This window comes from Thrips palmi, unplaced genomic scaffold (genome assembly GCF_012932325.1).
Source record: "Thrips palmi isolate BJ-2018 unplaced genomic scaffold, TpBJ-2018v1 HiC_scaffold_11, whole genome shotgun sequence".
In the NCBI taxonomy this organism is placed as follows: domain Eukaryota; kingdom Metazoa; phylum Arthropoda; class Insecta; order Thysanoptera; family Thripidae; genus Thrips; species Thrips palmi.
In genome coordinates this window covers 1,454,441-1,481,485 of record NW_023144622.1, presented here as the reverse complement: position 1 = coordinate 1,481,485, position 27,045 = coordinate 1,454,441, and the positions used below count along the sequence as shown (strand labels likewise).

General features: G+C 51.7%; 2 protein-coding genes across 5 annotated transcripts in view; one reads left to right on the top strand and one right to left on the bottom strand.

The window, feature by feature from the left end:
- Positions 1-767: 767 nt before the first annotated feature.
- LOC117639213 (protein timeless) lies at positions 768-17,525 on the top strand. 4 transcript variants are annotated; one of them, XM_034374658.1, is made up of 27 exons: positions 768-1,172; positions 7,641-7,721; positions 7,792-7,897; positions 8,751-8,845; positions 10,787-10,848; positions 10,936-11,119; positions 11,211-11,399; positions 11,487-11,633; positions 11,707-11,943; positions 12,046-12,094; positions 12,167-12,237; positions 12,312-12,682; positions 12,758-12,886; positions 12,970-13,203; positions 13,320-13,446; positions 13,533-13,632; positions 13,718-13,910; positions 13,995-14,193; positions 14,289-14,416; positions 14,515-14,641; positions 14,717-14,791; positions 15,080-15,248; positions 15,342-15,476; positions 15,560-15,760; positions 15,839-16,037; positions 16,277-16,342; positions 16,425-17,525. In XM_034374658.1, exons 3-27 carry the CDS (start codon positions 7,801-7,803, stop codon positions 16,648-16,650), a joined length of 3,810 nt encoding a protein of 1,269 aa, XP_034230549.1. In that variant the 5' UTR covers positions 768-1,172; positions 7,641-7,721; positions 7,792-7,800; the 3' UTR covers positions 16,651-17,525. The 4 variants fall into 4 exon arrangements, with proteins under 4 accessions (XP_034230549.1, XP_034230550.1, XP_034230548.1 ...); XM_034374659.1 differs by having other exon boundaries at positions 13,317-13,446; positions 15,125-15,248; XM_034374657.1 differs by having other exon boundaries at positions 13,317-13,446.
- Positions 17,526-18,575: 1,050 nt separating this feature from the next.
- LOC117639667 overlaps positions 18,576-27,045 on the bottom strand; it is a 35,186-nt gene continuing 26,716 nt past the window's right edge. Inside the window, 5 exon segments of the mRNA XM_034375540.1 lie at positions 18,576-18,929; positions 18,961-19,063; positions 19,066-19,115; positions 19,288-19,568; positions 21,983-22,162. Of these exon segments, the coding sequence (XP_034231431.1) occupies positions 18,764-18,929; positions 18,961-19,063; positions 19,066-19,115; positions 19,288-19,568; positions 21,983-22,162 (780 nt within the window). The 3' untranslated portion in view covers positions 18,576-18,763.

Genomic DNA, 27,045 nt, shown 5'->3' with positions numbered 1-27,045 from the left:
TTTGACTGCTTTTTCGCTAGACTCTTGCCTCAGCAATTGCGGCTCACATCCAACTCGGGAGACTTGGGAAGCTACAGTGGACTTCCCTCCCTCCCCCCCCCCCCCTTCAACAAATGCGGCATGCCTTCCTTGAAGCAGCAGCCCCGTGTGTTTATGCTCATCCCAAGCAGCGAAGCAGCGGGGGACTATATTAGCCACCACTGGAGGATCTGCAGACTGATTCCGAGAGTCGTTTTCGTCGCCCTGTCTCTCTCGCACCTACAGGGGACGCCCCATGAGTGCGAGAGGGACAGAGCGACGAAAACGGCTCTCGGAATCAGTCTCCTGTTCGGGGAATCGGGTGGCTCGCTCGCACGTGCCGCAGCCCCGCAGGCAGCTACCCCCTGGCACTGGAACGTAGGCAACCACTCGGCGCTGCGCGCGCTGCGGGCGCTGCCCCTGCACGTAGGCAACCGCAGCGCGCCCCGCGGCCGGCACTGCAAGCAGTGGGCGGGGCGCGGGCCTCGCGACCCGCGCTCGCGTGTAGAGAGGCAAAGACTGCAGACGGGTTCCGAGTGTCGTTTTCGTCGCGCCGTCTCTCTCGCATCCATGCGGGACGCCTCCTGAGTGTGAGAGAGACAGCGCGGCGAAGGCGACTCTCGGATGAGAGGAGACGATAGCCGGCGCTCTCCCCGTCTCCGCCCCCCTCTCGCTGCGCCGCGGGCCGCGGGCCGCCCCTCCCATTCGTCCCGGCTTGGGCCGTCGCCGTCCCGTCCCGTCACGTTGCCAGTTCACGTGCGACCTTGTTGCCGTTAGCGCCCAGCCCGAAGCCGCGCGGCTAGGTGCCCGAGGTGGCCGTCTCCGTCCAGTCGGCAGTGGCAGCGCTCGCCGCGCCGTTGTCGTACCGCTGGAAGCTCGCAGCTTGCCAGCCTTGCCAGCACTCCCTGCTCGTTGTTTGGGGCTGCAGCCTCTCCCAGTGCACCAGCACTGCTGGCGTCCCTCCGCCCCGCTGCGCCCCGCCTCCGAGCGAACAGCTGAGAACCGGATGGTGGCGTTCCAGTGCTGGTCCATGGACTTAGACCAGGAGCAGCCAGAGAGCCTGTCTTGGATTTCCCTGCGGATGCGCGCGCCGACGGTGTCCTCCGGAAACTGAACGCCACGCACTGTCCTCCAGGATATGATACTGTTGTGATGTGAGTTCATTACCCTCGTATTTTGAGGCGCTTTTTAGCTTGGTGTCAGCAACCGGGAGATGAGTTTGGATGTTGTTTTTGTTTACACTAGATAAGTTTTGTGCCTTGTCATGAAAGCCCTGCCAATTGGAAGGGTTGTTTTCAATTTTGACAGTTTCTATCAATCGGCTAAACAACAGATTTGCTTGCTCATTACCTTTTAATGTTGTTTAAGCCACTGGCATCTGTTGACACCTGTTGCGTTTAGGTTATAGTATCTAGGAATTAGGTAATCACTGCGTTCTATTCTCTAATTTTGGAACATTGAGGCAATCATTTTGATGGGTCATGGAAACTACAATAGTGCTTAATTAATTTATTTGCTGGTTAAGTCAGGCCTTATACAATGTGTCTAGGTAATGGGTTTTCTAGTTTTCTGTCCCGTTGCCAGACTCACTGGATGACAGTAAAAACCATACTATTTTGAACAGTTTCATGCTATAACATTTTAATTTATTCTACAATTTTTAGAAAAATTTAGCGTGAAAGCTGCTTCAACAATTTATGAGTTCACGTTTATACAATTGATTTTTGGGATCTATGTATAGTAACTTTCTCCTAGCTACCACATGTTGTCATGTTTTCATCGGTCATTTGATTAATTGGGTTTATCAGGGAGTATTCATACAAAACCAAAAACAGTAACAATAGGTTGAGACAGCTGTATTCATTCAAGAAACAAAATTTTAACCATTGAATTTTATTTTCTTCATATTTATTACTATGAAATTTTGCATGAGGCACATAAGTTTTTTAAAAATTGTTTGTCAGATAAATTTTTTGGCTTTTAGAGATAAATTCAATTATATTTTGGGGGAAACGGGGGGGGATGCGTATTCTAGCCGAAAACCGTTGAACTCGAAACGACAGTTTAATCTTCTTTTCGGAAATTCGCGTTCTGCGTGACAGTCGCCTGGCTCGGCCTGTGGTGGTGCATGCGTTCCATTCATCCCATCCCTGCAGTGGCCATGACCATCCTCAAAGCCCTTCCCGCTCAAACCAAAGCTGTTTGCTGTTTGGCCGTCTCCCCCTCCCCCTCTCCCCGCTCGTTTGCCGCTTATCTGTACAGCCACGTTACGTCGGGTCAGGTTCTAGTCGGTGTCGTTGCGCGGAACTGCGCCGAGATGGCGAGCATCAAGGACTTCCCCGCTTTCCGTCGGTTCCGCCGCCACTCTCGACGTCGCGGCACACTCTCACGCTTTGCGATCCGGGCGGAGTGCAACCGTAGTAATGACGTCATTGACTCAGAGTCGGGTGACCGTATCGAGACTCTGTAGGTGATCGGGAGTCGGGGGAGGTTTTATCGTGCAAGTGGTCTACCTGCGGGCCTTGCTGGAGCACTGCGCACAGTGGGCCAGAAGACCAGTGGAGGCGGCCAAAACTCCAGACGCGTTTTGAGCTCCAGAGTCGCTAAACAGGACTCGAACCGAACGTGTGACCCCACCAATGGATTCCTCGTTCGGAGAGCAATCCATTGGTGGGGTCACACGATCGGTTCGAGCCCCATTTAGCGACTCTGGAGCTCAAAACGCGTCCAGAGTTTTGGCCGCCTCCACCGGTCGTGCGGCCCACTGTGCTGCGTTCGGAATCGGCCTCCTGGGCTGGGGCCTTGACCCTCGCTGCAGACTGATTCCGAGAGTCGTTCTCGTCGCTCTGTCTCTCTCGCACCGATTCGGGGCACCCCGTGGGTGCGAGAGAGACAGAGCGACGAATTGACTGCTGGAGCCCCAATGCCGTGCCACGGCGCCCCATGCTACTGCAGTGTAGCGATCCTTCCCTCCGCCTTCCACCGACACCGCTGCTTCTCCCTGTCAAGGACGGATCCAGAATCGGCCTGAGGGGGGCGGTGTGGTCACGCGGGCCTTGACCCACACCCCCTTTGCCCTCAACAAGCGCTAACGGGTAGTCTGTCGCACAATCCGCCTGTAAGTAGGCAGTAGGTGCGACATGAACCCCTTATCTTTTCGAGCCCGGACAGCCTACAGCCTACGCGTCTGAGGAGGGGACGGCAAAGCGTCATGTTTGCCTACTTACAAGGCAAAGTGTTGCTTTATTCCTTCCTTCCCTAGGCAGCTATGTAGGGGTCATGGGAGTCAATGTCCTTCCACTCTGTAAAAACAGTGTCTGGGTTTCCCTGGCCCACCCTGGAAATATGGCCTCTTTTTGGTGGGCCTGGGAAACCCGGACACTGTTTGTACCGTGCACCTACCCGCATCCTGACACCGCCATTGTTCCCAGCTTCAGTTTGTCGGCTGTTTGAAATTTGCACTCTGTTCTGCCTGCGATTCCGAGGAGTCGCACAGTGGGCCAGAAGACCGGTGGAAGCGGCCAAAACTCTGGACGCGTTTTGAGCTCCAGAGTCGCTAAATGAGGCTCGAATTGAACGTGTGACCCCACCAATGGATTGCTCTTCGAACGAGGAATCCATTGGTGGGGTCACACGTAAGGTTCGAGTCCTGCTTAGCGACTCTGGTGCTCAAAACGCGTCCAGAGTTTTGGCCGCCTCCACCGGTCTTCTGGCCCACTGTGAGTCGTTGGTTTCGTCGCTCCGTCTTGGTCGCACTCGCATGGCGTCGCGTCGGGGTGCGAGAGAGACAGCGACCGAGCGACTTGCCGGAAGCTCTCGGCTGCGGCGCTGCGGCTGCCCCTTGGGCTGCCCCCGCACGTGGACGCACACGTGCTGGCTGACGGCCTGACCGGCCTGGCGGCGCGGCGCCGAGCGCGCCGAGGCAGCCGCCACACCGCTAGCACTTTAGAGCCGCGGGTATCGGCGCGCGGCGCGGAGTATCGCCGGCGCGCGCTCAGTGATCCCCGGTCGCTCTGTCTCTCTCGCACCTGCTCGGAGCACTCCAAGGGAGCGAGAGAGACAAGGACATCGATGCTAGAGCCTCGTTGCGGTGAAAGTGACCCTCGGGCAGAGGAGTTCGGTTACGCAAGCTGCCCTCGTGGCGGCCCGCCGGCCGGGCGGCGGTGTCCGAGGGGTGGCCGACGTCGCTCTCTTTCTGTCTCTGTCGCTCTGATGCGACGTCCCGTAGGGGTGCGAGAGAGACAGAGCGACGAAGGAGGCAACAGGCGGCACCCCCAGCTGCTTGTTAGCGCGGCACCCAAAGGCCACGCCACCCGGGGAGAAACGTGGCGGGGCAAGGCGGTCTCAGGGAATGTGGGGAGAGAGAGAGAGAGAGAGAGAGAGAGAGAGAGAGGAGAGGAGGGAGGGGGCGGAAGGTGCAGTGGGTCGCAAAATGTCCAAGTGCGCCAACGGGGAGGCTGCGGGGCGGGGCGGCCAAGGTTTCTGCCTTTGACTGGAAACATGTACAACTGTAAGTGCAGGGAGTTTACCAGTAAGTGTAGCCCTGCTTTTGGCCTACTTATGTCTGTGTCACACAAACTGCCTTCAGACAGGCGTTTTCCCAGCAGTATCGAAGTGGGTAGTCCATGATTGTACAATGAGTGCAAGAAGTGGCAGACTCCTTCCTTGGGGGCGACCCATGGCCTTAAGTCGCGTCGCAGAGGTCGCATTTCCTGAGCCACACGGGGTGGATTGGGTTTCTTTTCTTCGAAAGCAAGAGAGAGAGAGAGGCGTTGAAGAGGGTGGTCGCCAATTATGTAAGGAAGGCTTTGGCGATTTAAAGCCCTTCCACCCACCCTTCCCCTTCCACCCTCCCTATCCCCTTCCGCACAGGCTAGGGCCAGGGCGCTTGGAGCAACCACGCAGATTTCTAGCCTGCCGCCTTCCCCCTGCCCTAGACCCTTATGTAATTTATCAGCGTCGCTGGAAGTTACTGCCCCTGTACTCCTCTGTCGTTGTGTCAGCAAAGGCGTGGATAGTAGTCGAAGTGGTCAGTTGGGGTAATTATGAGACACGGAGTAAAAATGGGACAGCTGATTCTTAGTCAAGAATCGAGAATTTAGAACTTGTGCCGTAGCAAATGTTATTTTTTCAATAAAAACATTACATTTGGTACGTCATGCGTTCAAAAATGCCAAACCTTGACTAAGAATCAGCTGTCCCATTTTTACCCCGTGTCCCATAATTACCCCAACTGACCCTATCTGAGGTCAGAACACCTTCAAAACGCAGTCCTGTAAAGTGTATTCTGCCTGCTAATACCGCCGCACAGCGTTTCGTCGTCGCTCTGTCTCTCTCGCACCCGCGCGCGCCCGCTAGGGAGGCCCCATGAGTGCGAGAGAGACAGCGGCCTTCCCTGCCTGGGGTGCCTGGCTAGTTGGGACACGTGGCGTAATGAGGGCCGCAGGTCGTCGCACCGCCGAGGCCCTGCCGCCCTGCCGCCCTGCCTCTGCAGACTGATTCCGAGAGTCGTTTGCGTCGCTCCGTCGCTCTCGCACCCTCACGGGGCGCCCCATGAGTGCGAGAGAGACGGAGCGACGAAGGCGCTGTACCGTAGCTGCCGTACGGCTGCCACTCGGTGGCCGGTCGCGTGGACCCGCGCGGATGCAGCGGCCCAGGCCTGCCCAGGGCGCACAGGCCGGTGTAGGGCGGCAGGGTGCTTCGACCCCCCCCCCCCTTTCTCTCTCCGCCAAGCAGCTCGGCCCTACCCGTCGGCGGCCTCACGAAGGGTTCTCGGTGCCACGCGGGGCGCGCGCACGTGGGGACCGCGCTTGCCCCCCTCCCCCTCCCCCCCCCCCCCCCCCGCCCCCGCCACCTGTCCAGCGTGACCAGCGTGTGTGGGCGTGCCGGCGTGCAGGCCGTCTTGGCGACTCTTCCCCGCAGCGTCGGGTTTCCCATTTCCCGCATGACCCACTTGGCCAAAACAAGTCCGTCAATGGAGTCTATTTCAGCTGATTCCGCCGGTCTCGGCGACGCTTTGAGCGGCTTTCTGGAACACAAAGGCGGCGGGTGTGACCATCCCTGCGCGCCATTTCGGCGAGGCCTTTCGGCGAGGCCGGCCGAGAGCGGAGTCGCGGAGACACACACCGTATTTCGGGCAGGCTAATAATTAGCCGCGGGTGACGGATTTGGGTGCCCCGGGCCGGGCCGGGCTGCATAGGGCCCGATAGGGATGTAGGCCGCGGGCCGCGACCGCGAGGGGGCGGCCGGACAAAAGCGGCCCTCCACGCGAAGGCGGCGCCGGGCCGGCCGGGCCGCGGGCCAGGCCCTGTGCGAGGCTAAAATGGGTGCGGCATCCCTTTCCGTGCTCATTGTCTTCAACTATCTCAGGCTATTGAATATCCCCGGCCGTACGGCTAGGCTGGCGCGGCTGTCCGGTCCGCTCCGCTGGGTCACGTGCCCGCCGTGGCGGGGCTGGCAGGCTGGCAGCGCGAGCCGGAGCTATTATTGCTGTTATTGATATTGCGTGCCGCTGTTCCTGTAGGGCGGTGTAGACGAACACGCTGTGCATGTCAATCACTGGCTGCTGCTGCTGGAGGCTGGGGGCGACGTAACGCCCGGCCACCCGCCGCACAGTGGGCCAGAAGGCCGGTGGAGGCGGTCAAAATGCCTGACGGGTTTCGAGCTCCAGAGTCGCTAAATGGGACTCGAACCGAGTGTGTGACCCCACCAATGGATTGCTCTCCGAACGAGGAATCCATTGGTGGGCTCACACGCTTGATTCAAGTCGTGTTCAGCTTAAAACGCGTCTAGAGTTTTGGCCGCCTCCACCGGTCTTCTGGCAAGTCCACCGTGCGGCGACAGCTGGAGCCGTTCTGGAGCTTTCCGTCGAGGTAGGGCTTTCGCTCTCGGCCGGGGGAAGACCGCGTAAGACGGGGGTCGGGCGAGCTCGAGGGCGAGCTCTAGCCTGGCCGTTGCGTCGCGTCCAGGGCTCTCACTTTTGCCAAGAGAGGTCAATATGGGGGCCGAACAATCTCAAATGTCGTGCTCGCTAGATATTTGTTTCGACATATTTGTTTTCATTGTGATTACCTGTCAAAAGGCTAAATTCACGTTTATACTTCTTGAAACTTTGTCGGGGCGTTGTGGGTTTTATGACTGCTGTTTAAAATGCCAGCTTGTTTCCAACTTGTTGCGAGATAGATTGATTTTTCTTCTGGAGTGTTGATTTGTTGTTGTTGTTGGCCCGCCCCACGGACCAGCCACCCCACCCCACCCCGCCCCGCGGACTCGCCCCCCGGCGGCGGCGCCGTGCCACGTGCTGGCCTGGGAGCAGGCCATGCTGGCTGCGTCGCAGATCAGCTAAAGAGCCCCGAGAGCCCCCCCCCCCTTCTCCTCCTTTCGCCTCTCCTCTCTTCCACTCGTCCAGGCCTCAAAACCCCTCCACTGGCCGAGAGGTAGGCGAGGTGTGCGTGTTGGGGAGGGTTGTGTGGGCGAAGCAGCGAAGCACGTGGTTGAATCCTTAGGACTGCCTCCTGTGACGCCAGAGAGACCCCCCTCGCCTCAACCCCCCGCTCCACCACTCTCTCCCCCACATTGAAGGAAAATGATTCGTTTTCAACGAGTTCGTTTGTTTGTTGCAGCATTGGAGACGGCACCACGCTTCAAAACTACTGGAACACTACCGTACCCCCTTGATATCTTAATATCAATGATCCAGAAAGGTAATTTAGTGTTCAGGCCTTGGCCAAAGAAACTAAATTTCGTCGTGACTGAAATGATTTCTCTGTCTAGGCAATCAATATGGACTGGTTAGCGGTGAATCCCCAATTTCACGGGACGTTTGCGAGTTTGGGCGCCCAAGTGGGGGATACCTACAAAGTCAACGAAGGCTGCCTCGGTAAGTAGCCTTTTTTTTTTTTGGCGGTTCGCTTTATCGAATTGTGGTCGAGCCGTTAATGGCAATAGCATGGCACGAAAGCCTGGAGGGTAGGCCTGCCCGTTGCGTAGGGGTGTGTGGCGGGCTGGCCTACCTTGGCGCCTGATGGGTAGGCCTGCCCGTTGCGTAGGGGTGTGTGGCGGGCTGGCCTACCTTGGCGCCTGATGGGTAGGCCTGCCCGTTGCGTAGGGGTGTGTGGCGGGCTGGCCTACCTTGGCGCCTGATGGGTAGGCCTGCCCGTTGCGTAGGGGTGTGTGGCGGGCTGGCCTACCTTGGCGCCTGATGGGTAGGCCTGCCCGTTGCGTAGGGGTGTGGCGGGCTGGCCTACCTTGGCGCCTGATGGGTAGCCGTTGGGTGGGGCTGGCTACCTTGGCCTGAGGGGCCTGCCGTTGCGTAGGGGTGTGGCGGGCTGGCCTACCTTGGCGCCTGATGGGTAGGCCTGCCCGTTGCGTAGGGGTGTGTGGCGGGCTGGCCTACCTTGGCGCCTGATGGGTAGGCCGGGTTGGGGGGGCCGTTTGGCGCTTGGTAGGGGTGGTGGTGTGCGGGCTGGCCTACCTTGGCGCCTGATGGGTAGGCCTGCCCGTTGCGTAGGGGTGTGTGGCGGGCTGGCCTACCTTGGCGCCTGATGGGTAGGCCTGCCCGTTGCGTAGGGGTGTGTGGCGGGCTGGCCTACCTTGGCGCCTGATGGGTAGGCCTGCCCGTTGCGTAGGGGTGTGTGGCGGGCTGGCCTACCTTGGCGCCTGATGGGTGGAAAAGGGGACACATTGGCCAGACCAGAGCCTTGTTATTTATTTGGGTTTTGGTACTGTTACAGCAACACTATGCGACATTTTGGCGAAGCTTACGATAGAGGACCGGACACTTCGGACGTTCCGCAGAGCCATGGGATTCGCGCAAGTTGTTAAGAAGGTTTGTTATCTCTTCACAGGAAATGTGATTGAGGAGTCAATGGTGCAATGACTCTGGTGAAGGCTTGTTTTGTTTATCTGGACGGAATGATATGAATGATCGGAGCAGAATGTCTCTGTTTATGAGTACAGAATAGTCTGCTTCTAGCGTATTTTATTGACATTTGGCCTAAAGACATTTCAACTTAGTTCATTACTAGATTGGCGTATTTCCTCCATAATCAGCTAATGTAAGGCGGCCGAGCTAACCATGACAATTTACTCATTAAATCATTGTTGCTATCAGTTAAAAATTATGTCAAGCTGCAGGGTTTGCAGTTTCTTAAATGTGTGGTAAACTTTGGTTTTCCTAGACATTCCTGCGTAGGGAAAGTCTGAAAGTTAAGTTACTGTGGGATGTGGAAAGCATTTCATCCCATCAAGCTTACATGCATCTCAAGTGAGTTTCTGTGTTTATAATTATCAATTTTAAATTTATGGAGGCATAAATTTGCATTACCATATCCTTTTACCCTCAGTTTTCACTCAAATGCTGTTTGTTCATTCTTAGTTCATGGGAGATCCATAAAAGATATTCTTGTGGTGTATTTTATTACAGGTGTAGTGTTGACTTCTTGCGCTATCCAAAGGGAATGCACAGATAAGTATGGCGACCCTTCAGGTATTGTGTGGAGCACCTTGATTCGGAAAGAACTCGAAGGCTAAGTTTTCCACTATAGTTGGTCTCTTGGAAGTTAAAAGTTCATTTCGCTTATGTGAAATGAAATAGCTGCAGTTATGAAAGGCTTGGTTTAGCTTGTGTTTTACTTGAAGAGGTATCTAATTTAGGATAAAAGAATAGGCATTTGTCTTTAAATACATGTGTTAAGTATTTGTAATTGTCTGATCATCATTACTAATGCTTTAAACTCTTAAATCCCAAAACAAGCCTCTTGCCTGCATGGTGCAGAAAATCAGAAACTATTAAGTTTGATGATGCATTGATATTGATGTATTTAAGTGCTTTGTGCAGTTTACTCGAAAATAGTATTTTCCTTGTGTATCAAAGGGTGCAGTTGTTTTTCCAACTCCACTTAGTTCCGGCAAAATAACTAATTAAAATGTAGAGTAAAAGGGTTCTTGGTTTCGGTAAAGAAATGCTGTTTCTTTGTGCTTTGTCTGCTTTCTGGGGATCAGCATGAATATGTTTTGATATAACACCTAAAATTTTAAACATATTCACAGTTATTATAATTTTTGCTATCAAAAGCTGCAAAAAAGTTCAGCCTTGCAAAATGTGTCTGCACATTTTGCATTAATGTGGATTCTTACGTTTGCCTGACTGGTTCTATGCATGGCTTTGGATGGATGGATGTATGAGATGTTATTTTGTCTGTTTAATTGTGAAGTCCCTGAAGCATTCCATTGCATTAAATAATATAATGAATGTGGTGCTTTGTCTACCAAAGTCATAAAATTGCACTTCACAAATTAAAATGCACTTTAAAAATACAGCACTTGTTTATTTCTTCTTTCATTTTTTGCCTTAGGAACATTATTTGTTTTGTTGCATTTATTATCATTGCCTGTTACTGCTTTTCTGCTCAAAAGTCGCCGAGGATTTTTTTATTTTGCTTCTATTGTTGTTAATTTAGTCTGCTGCTTGAAATATAAATCCTAAAATATCCAAGTACCATCTTTTTTCAAGTAACTTTCAATGACATTTCCTTTTTGTTGCCAAAAATAATTTTCCCCTTTTAAAACGGCTCACATCAGCATGACTGGCGCATGACTGACGCCTTTCCTTGATTGTTAACCCCATTTGTTTTCCCACTATTAACCTTACTGTGCATTTGGATTAAACAGAAATGTCAGTCTGAAATGCTGGGGCGTGCTGTTTGGTGTGGGTCCTCTGTCTTGTTTTGTATGTCTTTATTCATCACAATGTTCATTTCTTTTCCAGGATTTGTTGCCGCTGCTTGTTGGTGTCCGAGATGATTCCAAGATAGTTGATGCCACAATAAAGTAATCATAATATGCTACCTTAGTTATTCTGCAGATCATTGGAATAGTTCATCTGCTATTATTTGTTTGTGGATTGTTTTCTCTCAGAATCCTGCTCAACGTGACAGTGCCAGTGGAATGTTTGCTGCCCATGGAAGTTATGCTAAAGACTGATGTAGGACGCTACACCGTGATGGAACTAAATATGCTGCTTTCCTCCAGTAAAGAAGCATTTGTGTCTCCTCAAAGCACTCGCCCTGTTGTCGATCACATCAAAACCATTTTAGAAAAAGTTTGTTACCTTTTCTTCATGAAAATGCACTTTGCCCAGCCACAAATCTCTACAATTTGTAATAAATCGTTCTCTTGTGATGTATCTCCAGGAGTCAAAGTTAACACCAGATGATTGTGAGAGTATAAGCAACTGCCTTCTTTTGCTACGGAATATACTTCACATCCCGGAGCATCGTCCAGCTGGTAATGGAGCAACGATGCAAAATCAAATTTTGTGGAATCTGTTTGCCCAAAATGTTGATAAAGTACTTATTCAACTCATGACTAGCAAGTACCAAGTATGTTCATTTTGACCTCTCTATTGGCTGTCAAATATACCAGGAATAATAGTCCTGTATTAAGCTTTGAATTGTCTTTATTTTCAGGCCTATTTTGGAGTGACCATGGTGCAATTAATTGCCTTAATGTACAAAGATCAACAGGTTGGGACTTTACAGAAGCTTCTCAATTTATGGTTTGAATCTTCTCTGAGTGACAGCAGCGAAGGGAATGAAAGTAATACCTCACCGCAGGTATGGAACTGATCTTGTACAAAGTGCAACTGATTGTATGTACCCTCTCACTAACCTGTTGAATCCACTGCAGCATCAGGCTTCTGGAGACTCATCATCTTTGATGACATCAGACCCAACTTCTGACTCCTCCGACAATGGTGGTAGTAACAAAAAGAGAAATCCATACCAAAGTGGGGATAGTAAATGTGTGAATAATGAATCAGATGATAGTCAAAGTAGTGAACCGGGTTTGTCAACTTCTTCATCACCAGCAGCTCATCCCTGTGCAAGCCAGGGAACACCGATGGACAGTGACCATCAAAATCAAGTAATATTTGCATCTGTAGGGTGATTTTTTGCCTTGCTCCCTGTCTGAGTGTGCCTGTCTTAGTTTTTCTTTGTTGTGACATTGGTCTTCCAAATTTTGTAGCATCAGGTGAGACTTACACATCCTCCTATGGGAAAAGTCAGAGTCAAAAGTGAGTTATTGTAATTAGCTGTGAAGATACTAAAGAGGATGTGTCACTAATTTTCTTGTTTTGTGTGTTTAGGCTTATCAGAACTTCAGACCCGCCCTCGCCGCATGGAAAAACATAGTGATGCTGAAAGCAGTCTTGCAGATGCAAGTATCACATTATTTTAATGTTTTGTTTTGGACGTTCACTTTATTTCTAACAATGTATATTTTATTTTCAGGATTCTGCAGGTCATTCAGGTTCCTGGTCCCGTCACTCTTTGCTAAAGGCAAACCAGAGTTCAGGATTTTCTTCTCAGAGTCAATCCCATGATTCGTTTCCTCATGGGAAGCACCACAGTCATTCTCAAGATGCTTTTGGGAAAATGTATGAGCCTATTGGAAAGTCCCAAGAATGCAAATTGCTCAAAGACTCCCATTCAAAACTACATCAGCCGCACAGCTCTGGCCTTAATAATGGGGGCAACCCAACCAAAGCACCTGGCAAGAAGGGTGAATCCGGTAGTGAAGTTTCTGACTGTGGGTATGGAACTCAACAAGAAAACCAAGAATCAAACTCCACTTCAAGCAACGAAGAAGATGCTCCTCAACGGTAGGACTTTCTTTTAACAAATTATGATGAACTGTAATTGTTAACTTCATGTTGACATTTTTATTATTCTAACAGTGTGAAACATCAAAAACCTCAACATATGCTTCAGAAAAGCCGATATATTAATGGGAAGCCGAACATTACTCCTCAAGAGAGAAAAGAGTTGCATCGGAAAAAATTAGTGAAAAGGAGTCATACAAACACGTTAGTGACAGAAATATTTACTCACATTGTATTTAGGTATTTTTATTTTTTTTACTTATTGGGTACCTTGTTTTTTCCTGCAGAATGCATATGAAGGCACTTTTACATCATGTTCCAAGTGACGAAGATGTTTCTAATCTTCTGAAGGAGTTTACTGTTGATTTTCTGCTTAGAGGCTATGCTTGTCTTGTTAAAGTGCTTCACAATTGCCTATTGGACGGGGCCCCGGTACAAATGGACACTAGTCATTTCTTTTGGCTTGTGACTTACTTTCTGAAATTTGCTACCCAGCTAGAGCTTGACTTGGAACATATCAGGTTAGTGAAGTCCTGTTGGATACCTAGGAGTGCTTGGAGTCCAAAATACTATTTTGTTGCATTTTGAAAGTCTTGAGATATTATTTATTTTCTTGTTTTCTGCAATATTTTAGCAGCTCTGTCCTCACAATTGACATTGTGTCATATTTGACCTACGAAGGAGTGAATTTGTATGAAGAATTACAAATGAGTATTCAAAGTTCAGGGAGGGACCTAAAGCCCTGTCTCAGAAGAATGCATTTGGTAACTTTTATTTTATAATTCATGAATTATCATTCCGTGCGTCCTATCAGTACAGATTTATATTGAGGGGAATTTCTTTACTCCAGGTTGTGACTTCCATAAGAGAGTTCATTCAAGCTGTAGAAGCCTACAAAAAAATTACTCATCTAACTGAAGAGGACCGGAACCATCTCCTTAAGTTGCAATGTGAGTCATAATAAAAATGTTGGTCTCGCAAATATTGTTTTCTAAAGGTTTTTCTCATCTTATAATAAACAACATTTCTTTTCAGTACAAATAGCTGAAGTTCACGATCTAAGAGGCTTGTTTGTTCTTCTACTGCGCCATTACAATCCAACTCTACAAAGCCATCAGTTTCTTCAAGACCTTGTTGTAACAAACCACAACCTTCTGATGTTTGTGGAGAACACTGTAAAATTACCAGAGTTTCAAGCCAAAGTCAATCTAGAACAGCACATCAAACAGTATGCATTTTTCTGGGTTGTTTTTTGCTTTTCACATTTTTGCTTTTATCCAGAAACTGCTGTAACACTTTTACACTGTCTTAGGTTTGGGACAATTGAAGTGATGCGGAACTATGGACTTCTTCTAGAAGATTTCCTAAACAATGGAGAGTTTGTTAATGACTGCATTCTGACAATGATGCATCATGTTGCTGGTGACTTATCACAAGTGGCTGTCCTGTTTCAACCCTCTATACTCTGTTCCCTTTCTGGAATTTGGGAAAGTGACTACGAACTGTGTGATGTGAGTTTCTTCTTCTTAGTAATACAGCTGATTGAATAGCCATTTTCTGTAAACTAATAAATATTACATGTTTTTTTTTTTTTTGTAAAATTTAGGATTGGTCTGACCTTATTGAGTATGTTTTGCACAAATTTGTGAGAAATCCATCTTGCAGCAAAGCAAATTCGTCTATGCAGGTCGAAGGTCGTCATGTTAGTCCTATTTCTGAAGCAAATAAGACAGAGTAAGTCTTTCACCGACTACCATCATACCTATTTCTTATTTAATTTAACTTTTTTTGGTTCATTTGGAATGAATAAACTATTGTAATGTTTTCGATAGGTGGACTAAAGAGGATTCAAATAATCTCTATTGGTACTATCAACAGTGTAGTAGCTGTGAAGACCCTATTGAAGCAATTATTAACATGTATGAAAATAGTGGTGTACATGACAAAACAAGAATATCGGTTAGTTTTCAGACCACTTATGATTTGCTTGTGTTTGTTTTAAGTGCTAGCTCTACAGTTGAATTTTTTTTCTAGGTCATTCAACAACTCCTTCAACAAGATGTTATAAATGAGCGCCAATATGATTCTTATATGGAGCGAGAGACCATGGTGAGTATAAACATTTCAGAAAAAACAATGTCTTGTTAAAAGAAATGGAAAAAAAAATGGTTGGATAATTGGAAGTTAGAAATTATTAGTATTACAACTACCTGTTCAGATTTGAAATCTTGATTAAATGTGATGCATACTTACATTCCTTAGCAGCTTCAAAGTGCTTGTGGATGTGTAAGGAGTAGATTACATAGTTAGCTGCTTTGTTACTCTACATGCATTAACTGTTGTAGCCATTAAAGTAGGATTTATAACACTTTGCTTCCTCACTTTTGGCGAATAAAGCATACCATGAGTGAAAAGCGGCGTTCCTCTATCTATTCGGCACAGAAATCTGCGAGGCTGGAGAATGCAGCCAGAGGAGGCAGTGATGAGCGACAAAATCAAAATCAATTAACTGAAGATATGGAGGAAGATAGTGTGGTGGCTGCCAATGACATCAAAGCTTTAAAAGGTCAGAAATAATTTTAATGTGTAAAGTTTGTAGTCATGGTAAAATTTGAATAAGGGTAACTTGAATGCACTAATGCATATGCTTTTATCTTAGATCAATTGGAGAGCGAAGGTCATGGACAAATGATTACATGGCTTCAAGAGCTCTTGTTGGAAGTTTGCTTTGTGAAATTATCTTTAGAGACAAATTTGCCAGCTGTGAAAGAGCCAATTTCTCACATCTACACCAGTAAGTTTTAAAAGTTCTCTCTTTCGTTTTCTGTGTTCATGGCGTACAAAGTGTTTTTAAACCGAAAATTTTGTCTTCTTCAGGGTTACATCAAAGCACCCCACTAGTGCCCTGGTACACTGAACAAGAGCAATGCCTCCACTACCCAACATTCATTCTCCTCTTGCATAAACTTGGCTTCCATCTAGCAGGTGATGCAGGCAAGCTCTTCCCACGAGTTCCTCACTTTTGGGCTACAGATGTCCTGTATCAAACTGCTGAGAAATTGGGGTCCATTGATGAAGGTGAGATTCACTCTCAATTTCTAAAAGGCCTCTTTGGTGAATTATTTCAATGTAATTACTGTTTCTTTCTTCTTGCAGGCAACTTGAAGTTTGATGCTAGTTTATGTAAGAGTGGAGTAGGCCATCAAGTCGATATACTGGCCCCATTGAACAGACTCAGCATGGATTTCACAAATTCAAACACAGCAGGGAGCGGTTTTGCAGAGAACAGTTTCTTTACACCATCTGCTGCCTCCAAGACTTCTCTCTCTTTAAGCCGGTTTACACCGGAACCAGTGTAGGTTTTTTTGAAGAAATCTGAATAATATTAGGTACCGGTTTACACCACTTGGTATGACTGCCGCTATGCTTCACGCTTCGCTGAAGTTGTCATTTTATTTTCGGTCTGTCATGAAGGCATTTATTTCTTTTTGCGGTGTAAACTTTTATCTATGCTGATGTAGGCTTTGAGTCTATATGCTGTTGTAGGAATTTTATTGAGTTCAATTTAGTTTCATATCTTCTGCTTGGTTTCAGGATGTATAATATGCCCAACTGGCTGCAGGTAGTCCAACAGTGTAGAACTTCAAGGCAGGCATCACTGTAAGTATTGTTTTAGAGTAAGAATTGGGTAGTTTATTCATGGCATTCTAATTCTAACTTCTTGATTCTTCTTTCTATTAAGGCTGGAAACATCCAAATGCCCTGCTGGAATGAAAGACAAAACATCAACATTTCCTGTTGGCCTTCCGGGTAGCCCTTCACTAACTTCAAACAAAAACAACCAAGACTCTTCTTCTGTGGAGCGTGAATCATCAAATGATCAACTTAAGTCAGATGTTCTCGGGATATTGAAATCATGTGAACTTGAAACAAATCAAGATATCTCGGATATGGATACAAGCACATAATACTTCAAAATAACACCTCTATGTACAATGTTCATACATCCATGCAAAAGTTCCTTGTGTCCATCCTGTCCTTCAATATCAGGCTGTACAAAATATTAGGGATTTTCTGTGATAAGTTATTGCCTAAACAATTTTTAAAAATAAAATAATTAGGGAGCTGTAAGTAGGATAGTATATTAAATGTTTTGTAAATGTTTGAGATTAGTTCACTAGGTAATGAAGCAGAATGTTAGACTTGCTTGTCTCTATTACTTAAACCCCTCACTCCCTTTTCCACCGCCACTCCCTTTTTACTGATGATATCATATTTTTCTGTCCTATCCTGTTCAATTATTTGCTTTTATAATGGGTGCATAAATCAGTGTGCTCCTGGAAAAATGTATTTGTATTTAGTCATTTTGTTTGTTTTCCTTGTCTTTGAGTTTTTTGCATTTTTGACATTTATTTTAAGCCGGTATAAGTTATGTACATTAGATGCTCAATCTATTTTTACAATTGTTTATTTGAATCATGTGCTGAGTATTGGAATGAAGTACAAACATTTAAGACGTTCCCTGCTGTGAACTTCTGCAATTGTGGACGAAAAGAAGTTGGTATTGTTATTAAATAGTTAATAGTGAACTGACAATTGTTGTTACCCCTCAGTCTCTTTGTTGACCAAGTGACCAATTTTATTTCATATAAACTTCTGATGAGAATTGCTTGTTTTTAGAAGTCTTCTCTCATTAGTGTTTAATGGAGTACAGTAACGCGACTAATCTAAGTTATTGTTAAAAGAACGGCATATTTAACTTTGTTACTCGCAAACTGTCTTACAAGGGATAGACCATTTGATGCTATCTGTGTTTCGTTTTCTGCAATATGTTCTGTACACATCTGACCAAATGTATGTGGCCTTTATGGGTTTTTGGCTTCATGGTTTCTAGCATGCTGAAGATTTGTTGTCTTTCTCACAGAGTCCCCTTTGGAACATTTCTGTGAAGTTATGACCTGTTTGACTTATGATCTTAATTAATGGAAAGGTGTGTTTCATAATTGGGTTTTATTTTTAAAACGTACCGTTTTAACAAATTTTAAGAATTGCCCTCTTGTACTCCTGGAGAAAGAAATACTGTATCCTTATTTTGCACTGAATTTGCTCTTGTGATATTTTTATTCTAGGAGGAAACTTCTGTTTCTAATTGTATTTGTATGTATTACTAGAGCAGACTTTCGAGTGCATTTTACAGTCCATTTTTGCAGTTCTGTTTCATTTGTTGTACTACGCAAAATCTTCTGATTTGTGTTGGCCTTAGCCTTTACCAGATGTCCAATATTTGTATTTGATTCGGGGAGTATGATCAGGGTGTTTGGTAATTTTAAATAATGTTATTGAAATGGTTGATTTGAAGAACAAGCTCTTATTGACTACTTGGCTTTAATTAGAGTGTAAAATTGGGGAGAAATGGTGCTTTGTAATTGATCATTATCTGACTAAAGATTTCTCTAATTAAAATCAAAAAAATTAAAGATTCTTGAAATGTACAAATGTTGTGTTAATTTTCTTCCACCATATACTTTATTCACCTACTATCTAAAGGCTGGCTGTGGTAAGGTGGCCCTTCATTGCCGCGCGCCCGCGGAGTCAAGCGTAGGCCACCCGCTCGTCAGTTAGAAAGAGAGAGAGAGCTTGTGTCAATCGCGTGAGCGCTAGTGAGAAGTCCGACTGCCTCCAGCGCACTGTCGTTTCTCACCGTGGCCGTGGAACTCGCCCGTTCGACTTCAAGCCCGTCGTCGGGTTATTTAAAAAAAAAAAAAAAAAAACTAGGGGCCAAAAAACCTATTATTGGGTTGTATAAGTGCGAGCCAAGCTGTATTACAGCAAAACTTCCAGCCAAATGATGAAATCAAAAACAAAGGGCAAAATCAAAAGAGGAATTGTGGCAAAACATTTATTGCAGCTTTCAAAAACAAAGTCGGTTGCAACAATAACAAAAAGAGAATAGAACCAGGAAAAAATCAATAAAAAAACAGGTAACAAGACGTTGTAATAGCACACACAGGCGCATACAGGGGGTTAATGGGGGTACTTATTCCCCTCCCCGCCTAAGATACCCAAAAAGACACGAAACGCTCACAGTGACGTCATTTTGATGTCAATATGACAAATTTTAGTCAAAATTTCGACCAAAAAAAAGCACAATTTTGACGTCATTTTGACGTCCTTTGACTGTTTCGTGTTCTTTGGGTGTACATACAGGATAGGCCGCCTGGTAGTTCGACGACAAGCACCACTTTGCCCCTGCTCGAAGGCAAAAAGCACGACTTTACCCCTCCTTCGGAAAATCCTGGATCCGCGACTGAGCACCTTCGGATGGAGCAGCTGTGTGGAACAGAGTTCGGCCGTCAGTGCTGTGACTGTGGGCCACCGACCAAAAACACGGAAAGCCCACATGCACATCACATCGCCCGAATCCGAGAGGAGCCTGCGAGGGAACTCGTCGGCCCGGAAGACGATGAACTAAAAGATGGTGCGTGGAGTCCGCAGACAGATTCCGAGAGTCGTTTTCGTCGCGCTGTCTCTCTCGCACCTACACGGGACGCCCCATGAGTGCGAGAGAGACAGAACGACGAAAGCAACCTTCGCAATCAGCCTGCCGTGGAGGAGGCGGAGGAGGCTCGGAGGAGAGTAGAGAGTCACCCCGGCCGCAAGTGTTGTGAGTGTGGGCCACCAGTTTAAAGCACGGAAAGCCCACATGCACATCACAGCGACCGGGACAATTTCTGGCGGGGAGCGGCAGCAGCTGACTCGACGTGTGTCCTCGACGTGTGTCCTCGACGTGTGTCCTCGACGTGTGTCCTCGACGTGTCCTCGACGTGTGTCGCGGCAAGCTCGTGCTGGTCTCGAGGTCTCGGAGGCCCACTGTACCTGCACCAACCTGGAGGACACACAGAAAGCAAGTCGCAATTAATAATCACAGCCTGGTGCCCATTCACACTCGTTAACAAACGTCCAATGGAGCCGGCGGAAGAGAAGGGGAGGGGGTAATACGATTTCACACAAGCAGTGGTGTTCGGCGCGAGGCCGCGCGGGGCTGAGGACGCCGGAAGTGGCGTAGCTTCTGCTTGCGGAAGTCTCCACCAGCCAGCAGCGTGGTATCAAACTCATCGGGCCCATCCCTCCCCCTCCCACCCATCCGCGGCGGGGACGCCGCATTCCTCAACCCCCCTCTCCTCTCCCCCCTGGCCCTGGAGACGAGACGTAGCCAAAGCTACGCATGACGCCGAAGGATCGTCTGTCTCCCTCGCTCTCAGGGCACGGCCCGCAGCGGCGCGGCACAGTGGGCTAGTAGACCGGTGGAGGCGGACAAAACTCGAGACGCGTTTTGAGCTCCGAGTCGCTAAATGGGACTCGAACTGAACGTGTGACCCCACCTATGGATTCCTCGTTCGGAGAGCAATCCATTGGTGGGGTCACACCTTTGATTCAAGTCCCATTCAGCGACTCTGGAGATCAAAACGCGTCTAGCGTTTTGGCCGCCTCCACCGGTCGTCTGGCCCACTGTGCGCGGTGACAAAACGATCCTTCGGAGTCAGAAGGCTGAAGGCTTTCGGAAAATTAACGCGGCGCTGGGAACCGCACGCACTACTAGGCCATTGGCCCCCACAGGAGCCCCTGCAGGCTGGTTCCGAAATGTCGTTTCGTCGCTCTGTCTCTCTCGCACCCCTAGGCCTGCCCGTAGGAGTGCGAGAGAGACAGAGCGACGAAACGACTCCTCGGAACCAGCCTGCTGGTAGGCGCTCTCCGCTTTCCGACCTTGGCTTTTATTGTTTTCCGACGGCCCCGCCGGCCGAGGCCCCGCCGAGCGATTTTGAAGGGCCGTTCCGTCACTCTGTCTCTGTCGCACTCATGACGCGTCGCGGAGGAGTGCGAGGGAGACAGCGACGGAACGACCCTGCGGAATCGCACGACGCACAGTGGGCCAGAAGACCGGCGAAGGCGGCCAAAACCCTAGACGTGTTTTGAGCTCCAGAGTCGCTATACAGGACTCGAACCAAACGTGTGACCCCACCAATGGATTCCTCGTTCGGAGAGCAATCCATTGGTGGGGTCACACGTTCGGTTCGAGTCCCATTTAGCGACTCTGGAGCTCAAAACGCGTCTGGAGTTTTGGCCGCCTCCGCCGGTCTTCTGGCCCACTGTGCGACAGGGGCAGCCGGCCAGTGCCTCGACTCGCGGACCACCAACACAAAACAGAAACAAAAGACGCAGAATCTAAACACGAAAATGGCCGCGGGCCCCAGCAAAGGCGTGAGGGACTCGAACCCGAGACGCCCGGCGCGGGACGTCGGGTGACGTGCACGCCGGGGCTGTGCTGCCAGTGGACTGATTCCGAGAGTCGCTTTCGTCGCCGTGTCCCTCTCGCACCCACAGGGAACGCCCCACGAGTGCGAGAGAGACAGAGCGATGAAGACGACTCTCGGAATCAGTCTGCAGGGCCGGCAGGGCCGGGACAAGCACGGCACGGCTCGCGTCGCGGAGTCGCGGGCCGCGGACGTGGTGTATCTCGCCCCGACGGCGCTGCGTCCGGTGCGGCTAGGCAGCGCCTCGAGTTTCATCTCTGTCTCTCTCACGGCCTGCCCGGCCAGCAGCGCGAGCACAGCCGTCTGATTCCGAGCACTGCTTTCGTCGCTCTGTCTCTCTCGCACTCATGGGGCAGTCCGTAGAGGTGCGAGAGAGACAGAGCGACGAAGCAGTGTTCGGAACCAGACGGCAGCGCGGCCACGCCGCTTCCACGAACGCCGCCACGCCGTCCAGCTCGCGGATTCCGAACGGTGCTTTCGTCGCTCCGTCTCTCTCGCTCCCACGCGGCGGTCCGTAGGGGTGCGAGAGAGACGGAGCGACGAAGCCACTGAGCGGAAACAGCTGCAGTAGAGACCCGGGCCGCGCATTCCCGCCAAACTGGCGACTTGCAACCGAATCACTAAAACGCCCGTGATCGCACAGGTCGGGTGGGATGCCTAGCCGCTTCTCTGCCTCTCTCGCACTCATGGGGCGTCCCGTAGGAGTGTGAGAGAGAGACAGCGACGAAACCATCCTTTGCGGAATCAGAAGGCCGGAACGGCTAGGCAGCGCACCCCCTACGTGTGCTGGCGGGGGGGAGGGGAGGGCCCGTCCAACCAGCAGGCTGATTCCGTACACTGGTTCGTCGCTCTGTTTCTCTCGCACCCGTACGGACCATCCTTTGAGACCGAGAGAGACAGAGCGAGAAAAGCACGGTTCGGAATCTGTCTGAGGGAAAGGCCGCTCGCAGGGAAGGACCAACACACTGTTGCACTGCAGTGGACTTACCGGAAAGGTCGGGCTGGCGAGGGATCCTGTCCGGTGTCCGTCGGCGTGGCGTCGTCCGGCCCCGGCGTCGTGGTGAACGTCGACGACGACCTCGCCCGCCGACGTCGCGGAGTCCGAGTCCGTCGACACACGCGGCGTGGAGCACACTCGCGGCGCGCCGCGGCTGGCGGGGCGGAGGCACTGCGGACCGGGGCACAGTGGCCCAGAAGACAGGTGGAGGTGGCCAAAACTCTGGACGCGTTTTGGGCTCCAGTCACTAAACGGGACTCGAGCCGAACGTGTGACCCCACCTATGGATTCCTCGTTCGAAGAGCAATCCATTGGTGGGGTCACACGATCGGTTCGAGTCCTATTCACCGACTCTGGAGCTCAAAACGCGTCTAGAGTTTTGGCCGCCTCCACTGGTCTTCTGGCCCACTGTGCGGGGGCACGGCGGCGCGGCGGACCGGCGGCCGGACCGGGGCGTGACCGGCGGCGACGGCGTCCTGGCTCCGAGTGACGAGTGTCCGGGGTGGCCGCCAGTCCACATGGGTTCTCACGCGTCGCCCCGTCGGCCTGCCCCGCGTCCAGAGGGCCCCCGCGGGGGTCCGCGGGGACGGCGGCGACGGCGGGAGGAGGGCGAGAGGGGAGGAGGGGGCTGAGCCGCGCGGGCTGCGCGGGCTGCGAGCTAGTGCAGGCCCGGTGCAGGCCGACGGGGTGCATGACTGCAGCGGTCAACTAGAAATGTGCTGCCCTCCGCGAAATGAAAGCCAGGCCAGGCCCCCGGCCGGAGGCCACCGCGCCCCGCCACGCCCCGCCACGCCCCACCACGCCCCACCCCGCCCCGCGGACAACGTCCACTGGACAGCACGGGCAGCGCCTACAATTTGCACTCCCGTAGCGCCGATACACGTCTCGACTACATCCCAGGCTCTCCGGGGTTTGGCACGGACTGATTCCGAACAGCGCTTTCGCCGTTCTGTCTCTCTCGCTCTCACGGGGCACGCCGCAGGAGTGCGAGAGAGACAGAGCGAAGGCACTGCTCGGGACCGAAACGACTTCCCCAGGTGGTCACGTGGTTGCAGTCGCTCCTCTTCGGTTCACGAATAGTTGCCGCCATTTCCCTTGGGGTGCTCTTTTTCGTTGACGAGGAGCCGCGACGCGCGAGCACTCCGGGGCAACGGCCTGCGTTGCGACACTGCAAAGCACTGCATCGGGGCTCGCTGGGTAAGCTTGGTAAGCTGGGCAAGCTTGCCACCACACTGTGGCGCACTCAGCACGTGCAACGACGTGCAAGCCTGCAGTGCATGGGGGCAGGCCGCGCCGAGCTTCACCGAGGCCGAGGCCAGCATTTTCGTTAGAGGCACGACGCTGAGCTTCACCCATGCAAAAGCAGCCCACAGACCTGCTGCCCCCCCCCCCCAAAAAAAAAAAAAAAAAAAAAAAAAAAAAAACCCTAGATGCGGCGAAGCAGCCTGAAAGGTGGGCAAAGAGTCGACTTTGACCCTAAGTATGCAACTTCTGCAATACCGCCCCTGAACCCATCTCTGGATCCGCCCCTGGGCGGTGTGGCGCCGCCGTCCAGACGAAACGTGACAGGGCGGCACGCCTTCGCACGCAGCCACGCAGCACGCCTCCGCGGCGTCAACACCGAGGGCCTGCTTTCGGTGCGAAAATAATTGAAGCGACATTGAAGCAAATAATTATCGCGGCGTGGCTTTTGAAGGGGTGCTGGCAGCCCGCCCCGCCCCGCCCCGCCCCGCCCCGCCCCGCCCCGCCCCGCCCCCTGCCCCGCTTTGAATGCCGCGGCCTCTCGCGGCTAATTGTCCCACAGAGTAATTGGAAACGGCGACTCCACTTTGTTTTCCTTTCTGGCCCACTGTGAAGGGCCTTGCCGGGCTTCGGCGTTGCAAAGGAGCGAGCGTGGGCGAAAACACCGCGCCGACCCCCATCAACTGTTTTAAAGAAGGTGGCGATGGGTTCCATCTTCGACCGCCGTCGCCGTAGTCGCCGGCCTTCTCGGTCGGGCAGTTGTTGGGGACCTGGTGGTTGTGGTGGCTCCGAAGCTGCTTTCGTGTGGACTCAGACTCAGTAGTGGCTAGGTCTACAGAAGGCTCGAGTCCTTGCTTCGACTACAGCCCCTCGCCACCAGTCACCAAAGTCAAAGAAATATTTCTTTTAGCGGGCCGGAGCTGAAATTCGGATCGTTTCTCGTTTCTCGCGCGGCCTAGCGGAGCGAGCCAGTGGCGAGGACGGCCGCCGCCGCGTCGCTACCCCCCGCACTGCACTGCACTCGGTGCGCGCGGAGTATCGCCGCGGCGCCCACACTGCCAGCGATCTTACAGTGTCGTCGCTCTCGCACGCATGGCGTGTCCCGTAGGGGTGTGACAGAGACAGGGCGGGGAAACGCGGCACAGTGGGCCAGAAGACCGGCGGAGGCGGACAAAACTCTAGACGCGTCTTGAGCTCCAGAGTCACTAGATGTGACTCGAACTGAACGTGTGACCCCACCTATGGATTCCTCGTTCGGAGAGCAATCCATTGATGGGGTCACACGTTCGGTTCGAGTCCCATTTAGTGACTGGAGATCAAAACGCGTCTGGAGTTTTGGCCGCCTCCACCGGTCTCCTAGCCCTGTGCGCTGCTCGGATTCAGCCCGCTGGGGCTTGAGATGGAGGTCGCGATTGTCGCTACGATGGCGGTGGCTCACGTGGCGGGAACATCCTCGCCGTTGTTTCCGAGGCGTGAACGGCGTCCTGCAGACTGATTCCGAGAGTCGTTACCGTGTCTCTCTCGCGCTCATGGTGCGTCCCGTTTAGGTGCGAGAGAGACAGAGCGACGAAGGCGACTCTCGGAATCAGTCTGCTGGCGGCACTAGCGCCCCAAGACCGCGATAAGGGCCTTGTGCTCGGGGCCGGGCCGCCCATTACGGGCATTGACGCGGATCCACGCGGATCCCGGTGGATGCGGCAGCGCTCTGTCTCTCTCGCACTCGAGGAGCAAACCTGACCTGCACGGGACGCCACCGGGACGCCCCACGAGTGTGACAGAGACAGAGCGACGACAGGTGCGGAATGACGACAGGGCGACACGCGGGCAGCAGACTGATTCCGGCAGTCGTTTTCGTCGCTCTGTCTCTTCGCTCTCATGGGCGCCCCGCACTGGTGCGAGAGAGACAGCGCGACGAAAACGACTGCAGGACAGGACGGAGTGCGACTCGCGCCTCGATAACGCCGCGCCCCGCCCGGAGTCGCAACAAGCCCGGAAATTTGAAGTCGAATCGAATGGAACGGAATCGAATCGCAGAGATCCGCGAGGCGAGGCGCCGCGCCTTCTTCTGGAGGCGCGGAAACGCGGAAGGATGCCGACGCCGGCGTGCCGCGGCGCGACGGTTAATTCGCGGTTAATTCGCCGGGGAGGAGAACGGGGCGGAGAACACTACACTAGTCGGGCGGGACAAGAGCGCAAAGTTTCGGGCGTCAAGTCGGCCGTGGCGGCGCTGCTGCGTGGCGCCGGCCAAGCTTGCCGGCGGCGGTTATTAAATCGGGCCGGGCTCGCCGATGTGGAATCATTTCCGGAGATGGGTGATGGTGATGACGGTGATGGTGATGACGATAGTGGTGATGATGATGATGGTGATGATGATGGTGATGACGATAGTGGTGATGATGATGGTGATGATAATGGTGATGATGATGATGACGATGATGGTGATAATGATGATGATGATGTGATGATAATGGTGATGATGATAATGGTAATGATAATGGTGATGATGATCGTGGTGATGATGATCATGGTGAAGATAATCATGGTGATGATGATCATGGTTATGATGATCATGGTGATGATGATGACGATGAAGACGATGATGGTGATAATGATGATGATGGTGAAGGCGCTGGCGGTGGTGCTGGCCGGCCCACTGTTTCACCGTGGTTTCATCAACAGGAAAGGATAAAGCCTTCTTGTCCGCTGGGCCGCTCCCTCCGGGCCGTGCCGGGGCGGCTGGGTGCCGGATGCGGACACAGTTGCTCGTGAAATGACCTCCGGCGAGTGTAGTGACCGTCCGTGTCCGTCCGGGACTCCGTAAGTAATTGGGGTGCGTCCGGGCGCCCTGCAGACCGATTCCGAGAGTCGTTTTCGTCGCTCTGTCTCCCTCGCACCCATACGGAACGCTCCATGAGTGCGAGAGACACAGAGCGACGAAAACGACTCTCGGAATCAGTCTGCAGGGCCCGCTGCAGCCTGCACTGTAGCGGCGGCGCGGAGCGGAGTGCCCGAGGGGCAGCTTTATGTTTTAGAGGAAAGCACTCGAAAACACTCCCCCGTTTAAAGGCGGGCAATGACAGTCTCGGGGGAGTACACTGGTTGGACTGAAGCGCACTTTTACGCCTTTCTTCGAGCGTTGCCGCGTTGCACGCTCGGCTTCAAGCGTGGCACGAACTGCATTCACCGTCAATTGACCCGAATGCCAGTGTCACTCTTATACTGTCGCCGCGGACTAACTGACTCATGGTCATTTTCTGCGAACCTCGTGTGCTTTCTTTTGGAACTGCGCGAACATCTTTCAACTGGAAGCGGCAAACTAATTGAAAAACAACTAACCCCCGCAGCGCCAGCTCCCAGCGCCCCGTCCAGGAACACTCCGCGCAGTGTGCGCCCGACTCCGGCGTGGCTGATAAACAAAGTTTAAATAGGCCGGGGCGCCGCGACTGCCTTGGCTACAGCCCTGGCTACAGCCCTGGCTACAGCCCTAGCCTCGGCGCGACCTCCAATACTGGAGGGGGGAAATGCCGCGGCAGAGTCAGGCCGTCAGGCAGAATGGGGTAAATTGAGGCGTATCAAGATGGTTTAGCCGTGTAATTACGGGGCGAGCAAGCGCGCCGAGGGCGGGGCGGGGTGGGGTGGGGTGGGGCGGCGGGGGCCGCGGCGGCAGCACGCGGCGCCCAGCCAATCCGAACCGCGACGCCGCCGCCACGTGGGTGGTGGGGGAAAGGGCGCCGCTAGCCGCGTCGCCGCGTGGCCGCGCCATCGCGGAGATGCACATCGAGGCCCTGCCCGCGCCGCCCTGCCCGGCCACC

Excerpts from the sequence above, each read along its gene's own strand:
- LOC117639213 (XM_034374657.1), top strand. The coding sequence starts at position 7,801 with ATGGACTGGTTAGCGGTGAATCCCCAATTTCACGGGACGTTTGCGAGT. Across the intron at positions 7,898-8,750 it reads AGTCAACGAAGGCTGCCTCG|CAACACTATGCGACATTTTG; the intron begins GTAAGTAGCCTT and ends GTACTGTTACAG. Across the intron at positions 11,634-11,706 it reads AAAGTAATACCTCACCGCAG|CATCAGGCTTCTGGAGACTC; the intron begins GTATGGAACTGA and ends AATCCACTGCAG.